We start from the raw sequence: 20719 nt of genomic DNA on the forward strand, positions 1-20719 counted from the left end.
CTGTGTCTTCAAAATCTACAGTATACTTTACACTTCCAACATTTCTCAATTTGGACTTGCCATATGTCAGGTATTCAGTAGCCACATATGATTGTTACAGGGCAGCCCTCATATAAAACAGGTTGCCTGATCTTGGGTCCTCACCTGTGCGCTTAAAGGGGACTTAAACTGCAGGCACACACAAAAGGATAACAAAAGGTTTATTTACAAGGGAAGGGGAAATGAGGAAATGTACAACTCAGGGAGAAAAGGAGGAGATAAATTCTTAAATGCGTCCTACCCTTTCCACTGAACTGGAATCCCAAATGACCTGCCAAGACCAAAAGCTGCCTGGCTAAGAGCACTGTCCCTACTCACATGGCCAGTTAAATACCAAACAGAGAAAATGGCTGCTTAACTCCGCCCTTAGGTCCTCACAACCTCCCTTTGGGGATCATGGGATTTGTAGTTCTCAGTGTCTTGATGGAATGGGGGTGGCATCCACAAAGTCTGTATGGAGTTTGCTCAGGACATCCTTTCCCCCTAACATGATGAGTGAACCTTATTGAACCTTTATTGAACAATACTGCTCTAGAGAGTGATTTTATAAACACACACCACCTCTCTTCCTGTGTCCTTTATTCTCATCGAATCTCACACCCCCAAATTCTGTGATTGTTGCCTTTTCCTCTGTTTGTCCTGTTGCTTTTCTAACATGGAGAGTCATATTCAACTCCTTAACATTCTGGCCTGATTTCTTCTTTCTTACATTTTTCCTACAAATCAGTTTTTCTCTAGCCCCCATTTCAGTCTTTTACCATAAGAAGTAGAGTGCAGGGCCTCCCCGGTGGCGCAGCGGCTGAGCACTGGGTTGTGAAGCTGCCCACAGCCTCTGCCACGCTGGTTGGATCCCCAGCTGCTCCCCGGCCACCGGAGGAGGGTCCCACATGGCACACAGACCTCTGCTGCCGCCTGCTGCTCCCCTCAGCAGTGTACTTCGGTCCTTCTGCCTGCTCTGCTCTCCGCTCTGGCTCTGGTGAATGCTCTCACCCTCCCGCACTTCTGACTGTACCCAGTGCTTGTATAAATAAATAAATAAATCTTTTTAAAAAAAGGAAGTAGAGTGCAGTTTTGTCTTAATTAGGCATTTATTTGTGATTATCTCCTACTGATTATTTTCTTTGACCCACTAGTTGATTCAGACACTGTCCCCAGTTTGTTTTTTGTTTTTTCATTTATCATTTTTTTTCCTTCTAAAAGTTTCTATTTGTTTTATTTAGTTTATGTGTTTGTTTGGTTTCTCTGTATATCACGTGTGAATGAAATCATGCAGCGTTTTGTTTTCTCCATCTGACTTATTTCACTAAGCATAATACCTTCTAGACCTATCCATTGTTGTTACAAATGGCAGAATGTCATCTTTTTCTAATAGCTGAGTGGTATTCCATTGTTTTATATACACCACATTTTTATCCGATCATCCCATTCGTTGATAAGCCCTTAGGTTGTTTCCAGTTCTTGGCTACTATAAATAATTCCACAAATTAGACACAGGGGTGTGTGTATCTAAGTGTGATTGCTGGATCATACAAAATTTCTATTTTTAGTTTTTTGAAGAATTTTCATACAGCTTTCCATATTGACATATTGACTTTACCAATTTACATTCCCACCAAGAGTGGATAAGGATCCCTTTCTCTCCACATCTCCATCCCTTTTAAATAATAGCCATTCTCATGGGTGTGAAGTAATAGCTCATTGTTTTGATTTGTATTTCCTTTAATAGTAAGTGATATATATCTTTTCGAGTGCCTGTTGGCCATCTGCTTGCCTTCTTTGTTGTTGTTGTTTTTTAATTATTTTCTTAAAGCTTTTTTTTTAAATGTATTTATACAAGCACTGGAGTACAGGCCAGAGGCACAGGAGGCTGAGAGAATTCACCAGAGACAGAGCAGGGAGCAGAATAGGCTGAGTACACTGCTGAGGGGAGCAGTGGGCGAGACAGGAGAGGTCTGCCTCGCCATGTGGGAATCTCCCTGGCCGGCTGGGAATCGAACTGGTGCTGCAGAGGCTGCGGCCAACTTCACAGCAAGGTGCTCAACCCGCTGTGCCACTGGGGAGGCCCTGCATGTCTTCCTTGAAGAAGTGTCTAGTCAGACCTTCAGCCCATTTTCTAATTGGGTTGTTTTTGTTGTTGAATTTTATGAGTTCATTATATATTTTGGATGTTAGCAGCTTGTTGGACACATGATGTGGAAAATATCTTCTCCCGTTCAGTAAAATGTTTTTCTGTTTTGGATAGTTTCTTTCACCGTGCAGAAGCTTTTTATTTTGATGTAGTCTGATTTGTTTATTTTTGTGACGCTACTTTTAAATAGACCTAGCAATGCAAATAAAATAACAGTCTAAATCCATAAGGCGTCAGTACTATTTTCACCCACATCTCGTTTAGAAACCCTTCTAAACTGCTAAATTTATTGCCTTTGTACTATAGCTATAAAAAACCTAGGTTTGACTAAAATCAGGTAGTATTTTACTCGGAAAAACTAGATGGAGACATTTTTATAGTGCCTCCTTCCCTCCACTAATATCAGAAAGAAATTATTATGTTAAACCCATAAAATGATATATTCTGTTCTTAATAAATCTGCCCATAGACTCTATATAAGAGAAAATTTGCTCGTTGGTCAGAGGACTTCCTGTCAGTGTTGCAAAATTCCCCACCAAGTGACACTAAACCAGAAGCCTTTTATCAGTCAATGCATAAGCAGTTCTGGAAGCTCACAAAAAAATAGTTGAATGTTTGTTGAGAGGGCTGGCAACATGAACTGACAAACTGTGAAAATAGAAAATCTATGTGTAATAATTATTGTCAGTACTTTATCAATATGGTGAAACATACAAGCTTTAGTGTTTCTGTTGCAAAACTTGAGTTAATTTTGTATTAATGTCAGTTTTGAGCAGTTTGTCTTAATTTTTAAAGACTTTTGTTCGCAAAGGTATAAAACCTGTATGAGACTTTAAGATCTCAAAACCAAATCTCAACCCTAAACTAATGAGTATATTTCAATCCAATGAAAAGAGGAAATGTTTGCACTGTGTTTATCTTATAAGTATGGCATTGGAATCCATGTTTTTGGCATAGTGAAAGCCCTCACTTGAGTTTTCTTCTTGACTTCTTAGGACAAATTTAGGAAAGGAAAAAAGAAAAGCACACCTGTATTTTATTTCTGATGTTTCTTCAGTAGTTTCAAATGCTAATGAAATTAATGAGTTAAAAGGCATTTTTATGAAGTTGATTGTGTCATATACTTTAATTTCTGTATCAGCCTTATATCCCTTCCTGTAATACTTATTTTGCTATTTACCCTAAGAATTAAAAATTAAGAACTACAAAAATAGAAAATGATACTGAAAGAAGCTCTTACTGTGGCAGTCTGATCCATAATAGCACTAATTTCATTTAAATTCTTCTAAATAAATTAGCTAATTCTAAAATATTTTTGGTGAAGATATATTTGATGTGATTTTAGAATAGTTAAGGGCATGGCAGTCCCCAGTAAATCACAGCGAACTGCCCCAGTGGCTGCTTGGCCTCAATTCTGCCATCCAGTCATCCCTCTGAGTCGCACATCATAGTGGGATTCTGTACATGCTGGATGTACATGGGGCATCTGCAACAAGGCAGAAAGCTGCAGACAGTTACTTAGCTAGCTTAGAGAGCTTAAGCAGCAGGAACCTTAAGAATTAGTGCTTATGGGGCCTCCCCGGAGGCGCAGCGGTTGAGCGCTGGGTTGCGAGGCTGCCTGCAGCCTCTGCAGCGCTGGTTCAATACCCGGCTGCTCCCTGGCCACCGGAGGAGGGTCCCACATGGCGCACAGACCTCTCCTGCTGCCCGCTGCTCCCCTCAGCAGTGTACTTCTGTCCTTCTGCCTGCTCTGCTCCCTACTGTGGCTCTGGTGAGTTCTCTCACCCTCCCACGCTTCTGACTGTGCCCATTGCTTGTATTAATTAATTAATTAATTTAAAAAAAAAGAATTAGTGCTTATGCATAACTTTATATTTATGAAAGTAATCTGGGAAAAGGAATGAATGATGAAATCTGAGTTCCACATAATAAAATAGTGTCACGATCTCTAAAAGCTGTCTAAATTGATCCCCCTCTGCTCCACACACAAGTGTATGAGGGTGAGTGTAGGTAAGAACTGGGCAAAATATTTATAGGATATAAATGAGCTAAAAGGGACAAAGAAGTGAGAAATGAGAACATTAGCCAGAGTAAACTAGATATTCACGGTAAAGGGAGGAAGAGGAATAAAACAGTTACTTCATGCAGTTACACCCACAATGTAGTTTGTCTGAAGGTGACCCTACCTCTTGGAAAGAAAATTATATCACCTCCTTGAATTATACTTTAATATGATGAGGCAAATATGGAGAAGATAAATTTTGAGACTAATAGTTTAAAAAAGGTTATCATGAGTTAGATGCATCCTGAATTATCTGCAAAACTTAAGGAGATGTTCCACTCAAAAGCATTTTTCTATTTTTGTTAAAGTCAGACCTGTGTTCTGATCACAACTAGTTGAAAACCATATATAAGAGAGATTAAGGGGGCCTCCCCGGTGGCACAGTGGTTGAGCGCTGGGTTACGAAGCTGCCTGCAGCCTCTGCAGCGCCAGTTCGATCCCCGGCTGCTCCCCGGCCACTGGAGGAGGGTCCCACATGGCACGCAGACCTCTCCTGCCACCCGCTGCTCTGGCTCTGGTGAATTCTCTCACCCTCCGCGCTTCTGACTGTACCCAGTACTTGTATAAATAAATAAATAAATAAATAAATTTTAAAAGAAAAAGAGATTAATTTGAGCATCTGAGAGTTAATATTTTGCCTATATCTCAAATTCAGTGAATTTTTTAATCCAGTGATTAAAGTTATCCAAAACTGCAAACTACTATATTTTTGTATGTCTTTGACACTGTGGTTAAATTACAATTAGTTTTAGTTAGTTCTTAGGAATATTGCATGTCTTACCTATAGCTGAACAACATTTAGAAGGAAATTTTCTTATTATTAAAAACATCAGAGGAGATCAAAGAAAGTGATTTTAATTTATATAGCCAAATATCCCCTGTCAAAATAAAGGGTGAACACAGATTCTGTAAATCCAATCAGTGGACCAGAAAATTATTAAAAGTTGTGTTTATTCAAATGATTCTCGTACACTTTTGTTCAGCGTGGCTGCTTGAGTGATAGCAGAGTGCCAGCCTACAGGCCTTTCCACTAGGCCTTTCCACTAGGAAGCCCCACCATGCTTTGTCTCATCTTTGAATTCTGATTGTAATTTGAATTATAAATATTACTGTTCTTTTTTGTAGATAAGCTTTTGCCCCCATCCCTGGGGGCCATATCAAATTATTTAGACCTTTTTCTTCTGTTAGAATTTGGAGAAAGGATATAAAGTTAAAAGTTCCTAAAGAATGAAACTCGTAGGGCCTCCCTGGTGGCGCAGTGGTTGAGGGCTGGATTGAGAAGCTGCCCACAGCCTCTGGTTCAATCCCTGGCCACCAGCAAGGGTCCCACATGGCACGCAGACCTCTCCTGCCGCCCGCTGCTTCCCTCAGCAGTGTATTTCGTCAGTCTCCCCGCTCTGGCTCAGGTGAATTCTCTCACCCTCCCGCACTTCTGAATGTACTTGTATAAATAAATAAATCTTAAATAAATAAATAAATAAATAAATCTTAAGTTTGATCCCTGGCCAGGGAGCTGACCCACATGGCACAGTAGACCTCTCCTGTCTCATCCACTGCTCCCCTCAGTAAGGTATTTCAGTAGATCTGCCTGTTCTGTTCCCCATTCTGTCTCTGGTGAATCCTCTCACTCCCTGCACCTTTGGCCTACACTCCAGTTCTTGTATGTGTAAATAAATAAAAATAAATCTTTAAAAAAAATTAAAATAAATAAATAAATAAATCTTAAAAAAAGAGAAAGAAAATCATTTAAAAAAAAAAAGAATGAAACTTGTATTTTCATCACTCATCATCCATTGGGGTTTTGGGCTTTTCATTTCCAGCATGGAAAAAGTAACTAGTTAGTCATGTATGAGAACTAGTAAATGGTTCCTGATCAGCTAAACCTTTTTTTTTTTCCTCGTATATTTCTTTGTCTGCAATAAAAGTGAATGGCGTGTTTAATTAACAGGAAAAGCATAATCAGTAAAGGATTTCTTCCTTCAAATGCTATCCTTCTACTTCCCCCTTTCTTCTTTGCCTGCTCTCCTTCTTCCCCATCCCTATTCAGATTTACAAAGTAGGAAGCAACTTGCTTTTATGAAATGGTATAAGAAATCATGCCTGTATCGAACCAGAGAATGGATAAGTTGACCAATATTTATTATTATTTGAACAAAACTTAAGGTAGTGCACACCTTACATATCCTGTTGCTTTCCAGACTTAGAGGAATCAGTCATTTGTGCAAACTGCCTTCTGACCCTTATCTTCCTATTTGGGTATCTGTTGTATTTCATGCAAGTAGACTGCTTGTGGCTTAGAAGTAATGCTATTAGGTTAAAATAGCTACTGAAAATGACTTTGAACACAAGGTAATAAATAGAACTGTATAAGGAAAGAATTAGGGGGAAAGGAAAATATGTAAGACAGTAAAAATGTTCTGCCCATAAGGTAAAATATTGTTTTGTACTGTTGAGTAGAGACTTTGTGCTATTTAGATAGCAGAAGTAAATACTCTCTGGTATGCTAGCAAATTACTCTTCTCAGAAGTGAACTTTTGATAAAAGATTGATAGTCTCAGCGTTCCCTTGAAAAACAGAAATTAGGTAGTAATTAAGAAAAACAAAAACAAGACACTTAGTAAAACGTCTTCATGACAGTGTCATATATTTTACCTTACTCAACACATACCAAAATCTTGTGGGTGACTGTTGTTTCTAACAAGAGTCTAGGAGAAAACAGTCCAGCATGAATCATCATTTCCTCGCTGGAGATAGGCCCCTTCTGAACACTTAGCTAGCTAACGAACACTTAGCTGGCTAACATAATGGACATAATATATTTTCTTCAGTAGCTGCAAACATTTTAAATTGGAGTATATGTTTACCAACTTGAAATGATATCTGAACTGCTTCATTATAGTTAAGATGTAATTGTGATATAGGTGAAGAGCCCTGGATAAGGAATCTTGAAATGTTTTTCCCTCTCGGCCTCTGACAGACTGCCAGATCATGGTCAAAATCACAGTTATGCTGGGACTTAATTGGTAATTTAAATTGTAATATTCTCATGGAGAAGGATTCATCTTAGTGTTAAGTCTTCCACTAAGAGGAAACTGTTAAGTTGAACCCTATAAATTGCTAGCAAAAAATTGGTCACATTTGGGCCTCCCAGGTGGCACGGGGTTAAAGTATCAGTGCTATCAAGCTGTCAAGCCATCGCCAGCCACTGCAATGAGTTCAATCTCCAGCCAGGGAGCTAACCCACATGGCTCAGCAGACCTCTCCTGTCTTGCCCATTGCTCCCCTCAGCAGTATGTTTTAGTCAATCCAACTGTTCTGCTCCCCACTCTGTCCTCTGTCTCTGGTGAATCCTCTTACCACTACCACCACCACCACCCCTGCACCTCTGGCCTACACCCAAGTTCTTGTATGCATAAATAAAATAAATCTTTTTTTAAAAAAAACAGTCAAATTTCTGTTTTTTAGGAGATATTTTTTGATTGTTTGAACACCAACTGGAATACTCTCCCCTGAGAGCAGTCTTGGAGAGTCCATCAGCCATCTCATGAATTGCCCTCAAAATGAGAGTGTGGAAATGGAGGTGGAAGGAATGGCTGGTCTTGGAACAAAAACTGTAATCTTGATGCAAGTGGTTATGACACACTTGTGTCATGGCTTTTCTTCTCCTGGTAATAATTCTTAATTTGTTGCTGAAAACAAAAAGCAAAACTAGGAGATATACTCACTCACTCCCAGAGAGAGAGATCAGTGGGCCTGGCATAGCTAGGGTTCTGAAGGGAGAAAGTTTGCCCATTTTAAAGGTTGAAATAGTTGACAGTGCTTAACAAATGATTTCACATAAGCATCTAACTGCATCTTCTTGGGTAATTGGAAGATCTCGTAGTGCTAGGTTTACATCCTAAGAGTAACAGTCACCAGGTGTGAAGGACTTAATGTTCCTTTGGGATGGTGACTGTGCTCTACTTCCAGTTCAATACCACCCCCATCCCTCACTGTTACTTTCTACTTTCTTGACATACTCTTGCAGACATTTGAGTTTGTGGTTGCTCTGTGCAGTAGAACTTTCTGCAGTGAAGAGCTGTTTTTTATCTGTGTTGTCCTATATGACAGCCACTTGTGACATGTAACTTTGAGCACTTAAATTGTGGCCACTGTGACTGGGAAACTGGTGTTTTTAATTAATTTAAATATCTCATATTGCTAGTGGCTACCATATTGGACAGTACAAGTAAATCATGGAGTATTTTTCTTTATTGGTTATTTCCTACAGAGTGAAAGTTAAACTTAAAACATTTTATAGTTTCTTCTCTTAAATGCCAAATCTAAATGTCAGCATATATTACTATAAATCTTATGATTTGACAAGCATATTACCATGTCTGATTAAATGCAGTCTAGAACTTTTCTTCTTGTCCTTTTATCCCCCTATTCAACTCTTTTCCTCCCTATTTAAAACATTTATTTTGCATGCCTTTCTAGGTCCTAGGGATAGGCATAAGATCACTTTATTATTTTTTAAAATATTTGTAAGACACTTGTCTAAACAATATAATATTTACTATCTTTAATCCTTCCAATAATTCTGCCATATAATGATATAATTTGATTACTTGTTAGTCGCAAGCCCTAAAATTTCTTCATTGCCACTTAAATTCACATTCTAATAGATTTACATGAACTCTAGTACAGTTTCTCTTAGAAGCTCTCTTTGGCCTATTCCTAAAATAAGGAAACTTCCTATAAATGAACTCTCTTGAAACTAGGTATCATCAGAACCTCTTCATATTAGTCATCAGTTCAGCATATAACTGGTTGTTGCCTCACCTGGCCTTTCTCCCAGCCTTCTGTCACCTGCTCCCAAGCTGATTCTCCTTCTTAAACTTCCTTTTTTGATACCTGACTTTTGGGCCAAGTGTATGTGCCCTGGCTCACATAGGCATCCCAGTGTTCCACTGCTGTTCCTGCATCTCCTTGCCTTGAGATTTTTTTTCTTTTTCTCACCCTTGCAAATGTTAGCTTCCTCCCCCTTGAGAGGCAGTTTACCTCCTTCACTGCTTTACCTTCTTCTTTTCAAAAGTGAAATCAAAATCACAAGAAAATACACATTCTTTTGTAAAAGCTATCATTTTAAGAATGGCATAAATTGCCATCAAATGTATCTATAGCACAAAGGATAGATGACTGTTAAAAGATTGATATTTACATTGTAAAATGACTCCTACCTTGGCAGTTGCTGGTAGAAACATTTATTGTTCATTGCTTTTTGTACTTGTATAATTCTACAGTTGATAACCAGATTACGAAGGCGATATTACTTTGGGTTTTCTGCTTAGGCATGAAAATAGTCTGCATGTATAACATCAGGCATTATCGTGGTATATATAAATACAGGATTCTGCCTTTTCCTTTGTGATCCAATTGTTCATTAAAGGTTTCATTCATCATTTGCTTAACAAATATTTACTGGGTTCTTTTACATAAGAAGCATTGTACTTACCCATGAGGTAAATGAAGGATCTCTTGACAAAATTTGTTGACTTTTCTTCCTCAAACTACCAACAGCTTAGAGCAATAAAATTTGGGGGGGGTTGTTGTTACTGTTGTTACATCTTACTGGTGTTCATCCTCTGAAATATATGGGTGATGTATGTTCTTTTTTATAATATGAATTTTGTATTTCCAAATATACTAAACCGTTTGATAATTGAATTCCCAGTATAGTACATAAATCTTAATAAACTATGACAATGAAGGTTTTTAAGTAATTTTGATAAGGGGATTCTGGACCATTATTATAGCCCAATGAATGTGACCTTTACCTGATAGGAGTCAGTTTTTGTTTTTTTTTGGCTTTTTTTTGGTGTTGTAAAGTGTGCTCTCTCTCTCTCCTCCTTTACCCTCCCTTCCCTACCCCCCACCCCCCACCCCCCCCACAACCCCACCCACCCATCCTCACCCGCTTCTCTTTTCTCCTCTCCCTCCTCCAACTCTGCCCCCCTTCCTCCCTCTGCATCCCTCTCTCTTTGGCCTCTTTGAAGACAGATTAAATGGGTATCAAGGAAATTGACTTATTTTGTCATTTTATTAGTGTTGCAGCTTTTACTCATGTAACTTGAGCTTTTTCTTTGATAGGAAAAACAAACAACAACACTAAACTCTTTAATAATTCTAGAATGACTAGTAATTCAATGAGTTCTAGCCTTCTAAGAATGTGGAAGTATATTCTAAATTGTCCTGAAGTGATGGTACTAATTATACCAAATTTTTTTAATGATTTATAAAACAGTAAAATAAAATCTGATTGCATCTATATAACCACCGAGTATTTTCTTATTGCAGTTTTTGAAAATAGCACCATATTTTAACCTTTCCTTGAAAAGTTAAGACCAGTTTTTAATAATGGTCAGGAGTGTGATGCTTTTAGTTTGCTCCCAGTCCGGCCTAAAAGTGCTGTATATAGATCTATATTCTGCTTCAAACCTCATGTCTCCAGATTACATGCTTTTATACAAGCCTGGGTAAATCTAAGTTTGACATTGAAGGCATGTTGAGGTTAGTAATGTTTAATTTAGTCCATTGTTCAGTAGTAAGATAGAGTTGAAAATTGTTTTGACACCATGAGATAATGTTAAATGAATTATTTAGTGTTAAATAAAGAACCCTGCTAAATTATTTTAGAGTGTTCAAGGTTAATTAAAGTATTTTAAGACTTAGTTCTTTAAAAATGTGTTGTCTTTTCAGTCCATAGATTAACCTTTTGAATTTTAAATCATAAGATGTCCTCTTTTGATTAAAACAAAACCTGTGGAGTTGACGTTTAAAATGTGTAAGAAGGTTATGTTTTTATACGAACTCTTTATTTTTAAAAAGTTAATTCAGTGTTTTCTTTTTTATATTTAGAAGATTAACTACTTTGAGGATAAAAATGGTATGACACTATGAGTGCTGGAATTGACTTTTAAAACTGTTGCATTAGAACAGAAAGGAAAATAGTGCCACATTAATCTGAATTAGGATGCAGTGGCTTTAAGTAAAGTCAAGTGTAAGAATATGACAAGAATAAACTCCCATTTATAAAGAAGCACTTACCTTAACAAATTGAAACCCCGGGGAATTTTCAAACTGTGAAGTAATGAGAACAAGCATTTAATGTGAAAGAAAGGAGTTATTGCACACCTCCCTCCTTGAATGTCTCAAAATCAAATTGTGGATCAAGATGATTGAAACAGGGCCAGTAATTTGGTGGTAGCATAACAGATTATCATTTAGTGATGCCAACCCCCTGAGAACTGATTGCATTACGGGACAGTTAATATTAGATTACAAAGAGGTATATCAGAAACTGGCTGTCACTGTTAAATTTTTTCTCAAGTTCTAGCACTTTGAAAACATTCTTATATTGGTCTCTTCAATCACCTTTTTTCTCTGTAAAGGCTTATCTCGGTAGCTTTGAGATAATCTCATCTTGGAAGAGTCATTTTCACCAATCTTTTTACAACTCTTAAGCACAAGCAGTAATGCACTAACACTCAAATGAACACTTTAGGATTAGTGTTTACTTCATAGCAGCATACAGTCAATTGTCAAAATACCAACCCCACATCCTGGTCCCTCTGTAGTACTGTAGTTTATTAGTTAAAGATAAGCATTTGTTTAATGTTTGTCTTCCACTTGAGTTAGTGTTTCATTTCCTGCTGCATTCCCAACATGTAACCCAAAGAGGTACCCAGTAAATACTTGCTGGGTGATTGCCAGCAAGAAACTCCATCTGAAATCTGGTCACGGCACAGCTGCAATCAGATCGATAGAGCTGGAGAGCAACAGGGACTAGATCCCAGAGGGACATGAAGTCATGTGAAGGAGCTTGCTTCAGCCCCAAACATTAAGAGAGCATTAAGTAAGTCCAGTACCATCTCTGGGAGGACATGTCACTTCTAGACCTCTAGCAAGTGCTTTCTTCATTTTTCCTAGAAATTATATTTGGCACATGAAAAATACAGTAACATTGGGCCTCCCCTGGTGGCGCAGTGGTTGAGCAGCGCCAGTTCGATCCCCAGCCGCCAGCGAGGGTCTCACATGGTGCAGCAGACCTCTCCTGCCACGCCCACTGCTCCCCTCAGCCATGTTTTTCGTCAGTCTGCCTGTTCTGTTCCCTGCTCTGGCTCTGGTGAATTCTCTCTCTCACACACACACACACACACACACACACACACCCCGCACTTCTGATTGTACCCAGTCCTTGTATAAATAAATAAATAAATCTCTAAAAAAAAAAGAAAAGAAAAATACAATAACATTGTATCTATATGATTTATGGTTGCATATACTGTAAATTTAAAAAATAGTTCTAGAGCACTTTTCTTACACTTTATAAAATAAAAGAATCATTTGTGTATTTAAAGAATAGATATAAATAATTGCAGGAATTAAAATATTTATATTTCCATATAGAAATGATTGTTTAGTGAATTTGGGAATCATCTTAAAAACAAACCAATAGTATTTATAGCTTTCAAATACAAAAAGCAGTTGGTACATATCTAATATCTTCTGATTAATTTGGTATTATATACCTAAAAATAGGCAGATGTTAATAGAGGAACTAAATAATAAAAATATTGTACAGATATCTTTTATATTACAAGTTGCACTTTTGAATAAATTTAAATTTTTCATTATATTGGGTAATACTGTTTTGCAGCACTCCATGGGATTCAGAGGTGTAGGATCCCCCCTCTTCAGGTGTATATCACCAGCCGCTCCTACCACCAAGAAACCCATAGTCTTCTACCATAGTCCATTGGACCCCTTCCACATACTGCTCTCTACCACCTCCCACCCCCTCTGGTAGCCTTAATTTTACCTGCACATATCTAGGGTTTGGTTTTGGCTGAACCTTTGTTTTGTTTCTCTCCATTCCACAGATAAGTGAAACCATCTGGTACTTGTCTTTCTCCTTCCATCTTATTTCGCTTAGCATGATCCCCACCAGTTCCATCCATGTTGTTGAAAAAAAAAAAAAAAAAAAGTTCATCTTTTGTGTGTATTGTGTTTTTAACACCCGATTAGTATTCTACTGTGTATATATACCACATCTTCTTAATCCACTCATGTGTCCTTGGGCACTTAGATTGTTTCCACAACTTAACTACCATAAAAAGTACTGTAGTGAGCATAGGATGCCTGTATCCTAAAATAATTTTATTTTTTAATTATTTTTAGAATTTAGGATGAAAATTATTTTTAGCTCCTTTCTACAGAATTGAAGGATTTAAAGTGCCGTTCTAATACCTATTCAACCTGGTGTTGAATGCATTATTTTTTTTTTTTTTTTTTTTTTATAGAGGCATGTTTTTATTTATTTATTTATTTATTTGTTTGTTTTGTTTATACATGCACTGGGTACAGTCAGAAGCGCGGGAGGGTGAGAGAATTCACCAGAGCCAGAGCGGGAAGCAGAGCAGGCAGAAGGACCGAAGTACACTGCTGAGGGGAGCAGCGGGCGGCAGGAGAGGTCTGCGCGCCATGTGGGACCCTCGCTGGTGGCCGGGGAGCAGCCGGGGATCGAACCGGCGCCGCCGAGGCCGCGGGCAGCTTCGCAACCCAGCGCTCAACCGCTGCGCCACCGGGGAGGCCCTGAATGCATTATTTTTAAATTACCAACATTTTTATGGCTTTCAAACTAACCTTCCAAGAAGCAATGTTTCTTTATTTCATTAAGAAAGTATGCTTCCTGGGCCTCCCCGGTGGCGCAGCGGTTGAGCGCTGGGTTGCGAAGCTGCCCGCAGCCTCTGAGGCGCCGATTCGATCCCCGGCTGCTCCCTGGCCACCGGAGGAGGGTCCCACATGGCGCGCAGACCTCTCCTGCCGCCCGCTGCTCCCCTCAGCAGTGTGCTTCGGTCCTTCTGCCTGCTCTGCTCCCCGCTCTGGCTCTGGTGAATTCTCTCACCCTCCCGCGCTTCTGACTGTACCCAGTGCATGTATAAACAAAAACAAACGAATAAATAAATAAAAACACATGCCTCAAAAAAAAAAAAAAAAATAGTGTCTAAAAAAAAAAAAAAAAAAAAGAAAGTATGCTTCCTTTCCTGATAATAAAAGTAATAAATATTTGTTGCAGAAATTTTAGAAAAGATACAGAAATTTTTTTTTTAGAAATAATAGATTACATTAATTCTTATCTCACCTTTCATGATCTACTTTCTTTTAAAAATTTAATTGTTTTTATTAAATAGGCAATTTTCTAATGTGACTCTCAGTTTTTTTTGCTGTGATAGTTAAATCCCACTAGTTCTTTTTGGGCTCACTTTCCTTCTTCCTAAAATAAGTCTATTAGTGGTTCACTCCAGACCTATAAATAACAAACTTAGTTTTTGTCAAAAATATTTTATTTTTCATCAATTATAATTTAGCTAGACATGGTTAGCTTTTTTTTCCTTCTAATACTTTAAATATATGCTTGTATTCCAATATCTTACTGATAAATCTAAAGATAAAATGATACCTTTTGTCTTAAAAATTATCACCTTGAAAAAGTTTTTAGATGTACTGTACTGATATACTAATGAATCCATCTAATTTTGAAAATAAGAAAATGGTTGAAGTGAGTTCAGCCATTTTGAAGTGAGTTCAAAATGGTTCAGTGAGTCACTGAATGTGGCAATATTTAGTCCAAAACAAAGTTTCCTAAGGTTGCTAGTTGAGAGAGAGAGAGAGAGAGAGAGAGAGAGAGAGAGAGAGAGAGAGAGAGTGTGTGTGTGTGTAATCTAAGTATTGTGTTTTGTTGTATGCTCTACATAGTATCATATGTTTGTTTTGTGGCTCTTTTCCCAAAAGTAGTATTTTGAGTTACATTTTAATTTCGATGGGATTTGTTTGCAGTAGTGCAGATCACTGTCCAGTAGAATTTTCTGTGATAATGGAAATGCTCTGTAGCTGCACTATCTAAAAGAAAACTCAGTGCCTGACACTGAATGCCAGTGTATTATCTGTTTTTTATTTTTGTCTTTTGTCAGGTGAATACAAGTTCTGAATTAATAACTTGACCAGATTTAGACCTTATAATTTAAGATAATTTGTTTTTGCATGAAGATACTTTCCCAAAAATTTATAACTAGCATCTTTCTTATAGTAGTTTGTTTGACATATAGTATAAAATTAGAAGAAATTTATAGTATTATAATGCTATAGTTTGTATGTTTCATATTCACTGTGTTTTTGAAGTATTAAGGCTGCTATACCTTCTGAGTTTTTCATATATTAATTGTTTCTCATGTAAGAACTAAAGGAGTAACTCCTCAGATTTTACTCTAATAAACAAGTAAATCTGTTAATAATGCCTTTTCTTTTTCAGATTGCAAATAGAAGAGTCCTCCAAGCCTGTAAGGTTATCACAACAACTGGACAAAGTAGTGACAACCAATTACAAGCCTGTTGCTAATCATCAATACAATGTAAGTCTTTGTCGTTATTTTGTTATCAATATCTATTCTTTTCAAGATGATGCACTTTTCTATCAGGTGCTTGAACTATCCATACTTACTAAGGAATAGGATAATTTGCAGAGGATACAAAAGATGTTCACTCTGTATCCTAAGTTGAACAATGAGAAGAGAGCAGCCTTTATCTAAACTGCTTTGAAAAGGAATAAAACTTTAGTTTTCAATGTTTATGATGTTTTAAAATACAGTATACTTAATGAATACTAGTTTTTATTATCTTTTTCTATACCTTATAACTGAGAGTTTTTAAATATTTTGTGGATATTTTATTTTAAATGATCATGGAACAGGGCCTCCCCGGTGGCGCAGCGGTTGAGCGCTGGGTTGCAAAGCTGCCCGCAGCCTCTGCAGCGCCGGTTCCATCCCCGGCTGCTCCCCGGCCACTGGAGGAGGGTCCCACATGGCGCGCAGACCTCTCCTGCCGCCCGCTGCGCCCCTCAGCAGTGTACTTCAGTACTTCTGCCTGCTCTGCTCCCCGCTCTGGCTCTGGTGAATTCTCTCACCCTCCCGCGCTTCTGACTGTACCCAGTGCTTATATAAATAAATAAATAAACAAATCTTTAAAAAAAAAAAAAAAGATCATGGAACAATGGTATTTTTTCCTATTGATTAAGATCATTTTGCATAGTTTCACCTTTCACAGGCATTTTTATGGCCTCACACTACCCTGCAAAGTGAGAATTGCTTATATATGTTCTTTAAACTTTTTTTATAGAATTACATCTTATCTGTACATATGTATTATGTATGTTATATATATATATATATACACACACAATATATGACACACTTACATATGTTGTATAAAGTGTCTACTCGTATATGTTTTTAACTACAGTGAGGAGAAGAACACAATTTCCATAGGACTATAAAAAGATATAACCTTTCTGGGGGAGAGTTTGCTAATTTATCAAAAGCACTATAAAGGCAAATAACCTTTGCCCTAGCAGTCTTGTATCTAAGAATTTCTTAGTAAGACACGTGCCCAAAGACATATGTATAATAGTGTTTCTCTCTATTGTTTAACATAGAGAAAGATTGGAAACAAATACCCAAATTAAGAATCAGATAAATGTTTTAGCAGTTATTATTTTTACATGGTAGGAGAGGACTTTCTACTAGTTTTTGAATTGTTGGAGTTGCCGTAGTGAACTCATATTGTCTAAATTTTGCAGTGGGTAGTTAAACTTTTCTGTTGGGTTGGAAAAGAGAAAAAACTAGGGATAAGTGTTAGTACCTAGCCATGATAGTATCCTGCCATAATTATTTAAGATTTGCCTTCTCTTTGACATATTTTTAAATGCCAGCTTTTGCCTAAGATGTCTACTCCTGATAAGTCATAAAATCCCTGGCCTCAAGGAGCTGCCATTTCTTTCAGTTCTCTGGTTATGACTTTCTAGACCCCAGTTGGGGTATAATCTGTATTTCCTTTGACGTAGTAAGTCAACATTTATAGATTATAATCACTTTTTCCTAAATTCCACAAGGGTAATTCCTCTTATACTGTTATAGGCCATCATTTGTGAACAAAATATCTCTCTCAGGTCAATCAAAGCTGCCACTTTGCTAGTATGAAAGCTCTGACCTCTGTCTAGTTATGTTCTTAGTGACACTGGAAGTCATAAAGTGTTGTATTTTTACAATGTCTGCATTGTTTTCTGTATGAATACTTTATATTCTGAACTCCTTTTAAGATATAAAGCTATAAATCCACTTTAAAGACTCTAATATGAAGTGACATTTCAATTCATGTTATAAACCTTTATTAAGGTTCTCATGGTGTGAATGAGTCATTAAGCTAATGCAATTATAACAAATCATATAGTAATCATTGAGATTTTGTTTACATAAAAACAAACATTGATTATAATCTATCACATTGCATTTTTTTAATATAACAATTTCTTTCCTTGGGAATGTATCAGAATAAGCAAAGATACCTGCGTAGCAGTTTAGGCTGTTTGTTTGTTTTTCATACCTTTGAAAAGCATAGTGTATAATGTCAGCTCTTGGATGAGTATAAAACTGTTGTCATTATCAAAGGGGGACATTGACTTAAAAGGTTGGGAAATACCAACGTAGTTCAACAAGAATTAATTAGAGGTTGTGTAATTATGGCATTCAGTAAAAACATTTGAACTTAGCATAATGTTGAAATGTTTTCATTTCCAGGGGGAACTATATAAACATGAAGCCCAGTATTTCATTTTATTGTCTTTTTTTTTTTTAATTGAGGTAGCGTTGGTTTACAACACTTACATGTGATTCAGATGTATGTTACCACACCACACCTAACACTAAGGAACCCATAGACCTTTACCAAGGCCAGTATTTCATTGTAACAATTCAGATTCTTTGAATGAAATTTTCAGGATAAAAATAAGGGGAAAATTGTACCAAAAAATGAAAGAGGAGATGGAAAATGGCTTACATATTTGTGAAACTATTCTACATTTGATCAGAAAGAAATATACTTGTATTTAGTCCCATAAACTTTTTCATCTACCTATGACACATAGATAAGTTTGCATATATATGTCAACATCTATGAATATTTATACTGTCAATGTGTATGTGGAACTATCTGGGATATAATATCTACAATACTTGCCATTCAGAACACATATATTGGTCCAAAAAGAATTATATGATTAGCAGTATCTCTTAGAATATTCCTTCCTTGAAATCATGGCCCTAAAAATTCTCCCCTTCGTGGGATAGAAGATGTAAGGGTACTCCCTTAGTGGCCATTCCTTGCCTTAGATCTTTATTAAGTTTCTGAAATTTGAACTGGTTTAATATGTTGGAGTTGGGGACATTTAGGAATGTGTTTAATCCAGCATTTTGCAAATATTTGAACATCAAATTTCCCTTCCTCCAGCATTTGCAGTAGTGAAAAGAAACTTTGGCAAATAGTGGGTTGGCAAAGTTAGGATTTACAAGAGGCCCATTGAGTGAAGGTGGAATATATTGGAGCTTATATTTATCTTATTTTCCTCTAACAGGAAAAATTGCTCTTTAGAAATATTTACTGTGGCATTTCACCCTCATAACCCTCTGTAGTCCTTGTTCTAGCCAGTGATTTTTTTAGTAAAAATTGGAGAACACAAAGGGCTGAGAATGCTGCTTTCAGCACCTCCTGTTTTCATTTGCTTCTAGCTTTTTAGGTTTGGTACCGCATTAAGGGGCTTGCAGAGTATGGTGTCTATTAACTAAAAATTCAATTTCACAAAATGAATAAATGATTTAAAAAGATTTTGCAAAGAACCTCTATGTTTAATACTAATAAAGCAAACATGAAAATAAAAGTAGAAAAATTTATACTTCCCTTGCTTCTAAAATGATCTCTATCAGTCACTTGACGTAGAAAGATGACATAATCCAATCTGACAAGAACTCAGTCCTCCCCAAAAGGAAATTATTAATATCATTTGGCTTGTCATCCCCTGTCTTTAATGATGATTCAGTTAGTGTCTATCATGGAAACAAAGCAACTCTAGATTTTTCAAGCAGAAAGGGATTTGACGTAGGGAATTGGTTACAGATGGTTTATGAATACAAAATGGAAGGGCTGGAGTTACAAAAAGGAGAAGGGGGTTTGTTACCAGAGATCAGGAAGCTGCTGCTGCTGCCACTGGCTTTCTTCCCACAAGCATAAAAAAAGAAAAACTTTTCCTACTTTCATTCTCCCATTGGCAGAACCCCAGCGGGAAACCAACTGGCAAGGGAATCTTGGGAGTAAAGGCACAGGTCAACCTGCTGCCACCACTGCGAAGGTCAAGAGCTGAAAACTTGTCAGAAATAAGTGCCATTTGACCCTTGACCTTTGTGTGTTGTAAATTAAGCTAAATCAGCTATTGCTAGTATAGAATTATCAGTTTTCAGTTCATTTAAAAGCTAAACATCTGGAACATGAAAATAAATAGTGTATGTTGAGTGCAAAAATTTTAAGTATTTTGTGATTTTGACAAATGAAATTAAAACTTAAAACTCTTGGGCCTCCCCGGTGGCACAGCGGTAGAGCGCTGGGTTGCGAAGCTGCCCACAGCCTCTGCGGCGCTGGTTCGATTCCCGGCTGCTCCCCGGCCACCGGAGGAGGGTCCCACATGGTGCGCAGACCTCTCCTGCCACCCGCTGCTCCCCTCAGCAGTGTACTTCGGTCCTTCTGCCTGTTCTGCTCCCCGCTCTGGCTCTGGTGAATTCTCTCACCCTCCCGCGCTTCTGACTGTACCCAGTGCATGTATAAACAAAACAAATGAACAAACAAATAAATAAATAAATAAAACATGCCTCTATAAAAAAAAAAAAAACTTAAAACTCTTAAAATAACATTTTGTTTTCATTCATTCCTTTAAATTTTGTTTGTGTTTGCTTTATAATATCTGTGCATATTAACACAGTGTAGTACATGTTTGTAGTTTACAAGTAGATATGCATAATTCATGCTTTGTATATTTTGCTGGTAAAAGTACATAATCAAAATGTAGAGTGAGCTGATATGTAAGATTCCTTCCAACTCCCTTTACCTCTGATTACAAGTGATGATGCTTCTGTATGTGTTTTTAATGATTTTTGTGGACATCATTATCTAGCCTATATGAATTTTGCAGCATTCGAATCTGAAGTCTGTAGTCCTTTGACCTTTTTCGTAAGGAACCCATTCTCTCTCATGAGGAATCATGTCCTTTGTTTACATTGTGGTTCTCAGTGAGGGCTGTGCACTGGAATCACCTGTTCAGCTTTTAGAAAAGAAAAATATTTTCAGAGATTGATTTAAGTGCTTTAATGTGGATCCCAACAATCTCAAATTGTTTAAGTTCTCAGAGTAATTTTAGCATGTAGTAGATCTGCTCCAAAGAGACAGGAGACTTTTATAATCCTGGCTGCTATGTCTTGTTGGGGATGGAGGCGAAAAATGATAGCTGGAAAGAGACCAGGAAGCCTCTTTCCACCAAATCTAAGGTTTTAAAAAAGAATTGATATCTTCTT

The 20719-nt window shown here is 37.4% G+C and overlaps 1 protein-coding gene across 1 annotated transcript in view; it reads left to right on the top strand.

Moving 5' to 3' along the window:
* GTF2F2 (general transcription factor IIF subunit 2) overlaps positions 1-20719 on the top strand; it is a 128621-nt gene that overhangs the window by 84545 nt on the left and 23357 nt on the right. The window contains exon 6 of the mRNA XM_037526995.2: positions 15583-15682. Coding sequence (XP_037382892.1) covers positions 15583-15682 — 100 coding nt within the window. The remainder of the gene's footprint in view (positions 1-15582; positions 15683-20719) is intronic.

Source organism: Talpa occidentalis, unplaced genomic scaffold (assembly GCF_014898055.3).
Source record: "Talpa occidentalis isolate TD23 unplaced genomic scaffold, MPIMG_talOcc4v2.1 talOcc4.5, whole genome shotgun sequence".
In the NCBI taxonomy this organism is placed as follows: Eukaryota; Metazoa; Chordata; class Mammalia; order Eulipotyphla; family Talpidae; genus Talpa; species Talpa occidentalis.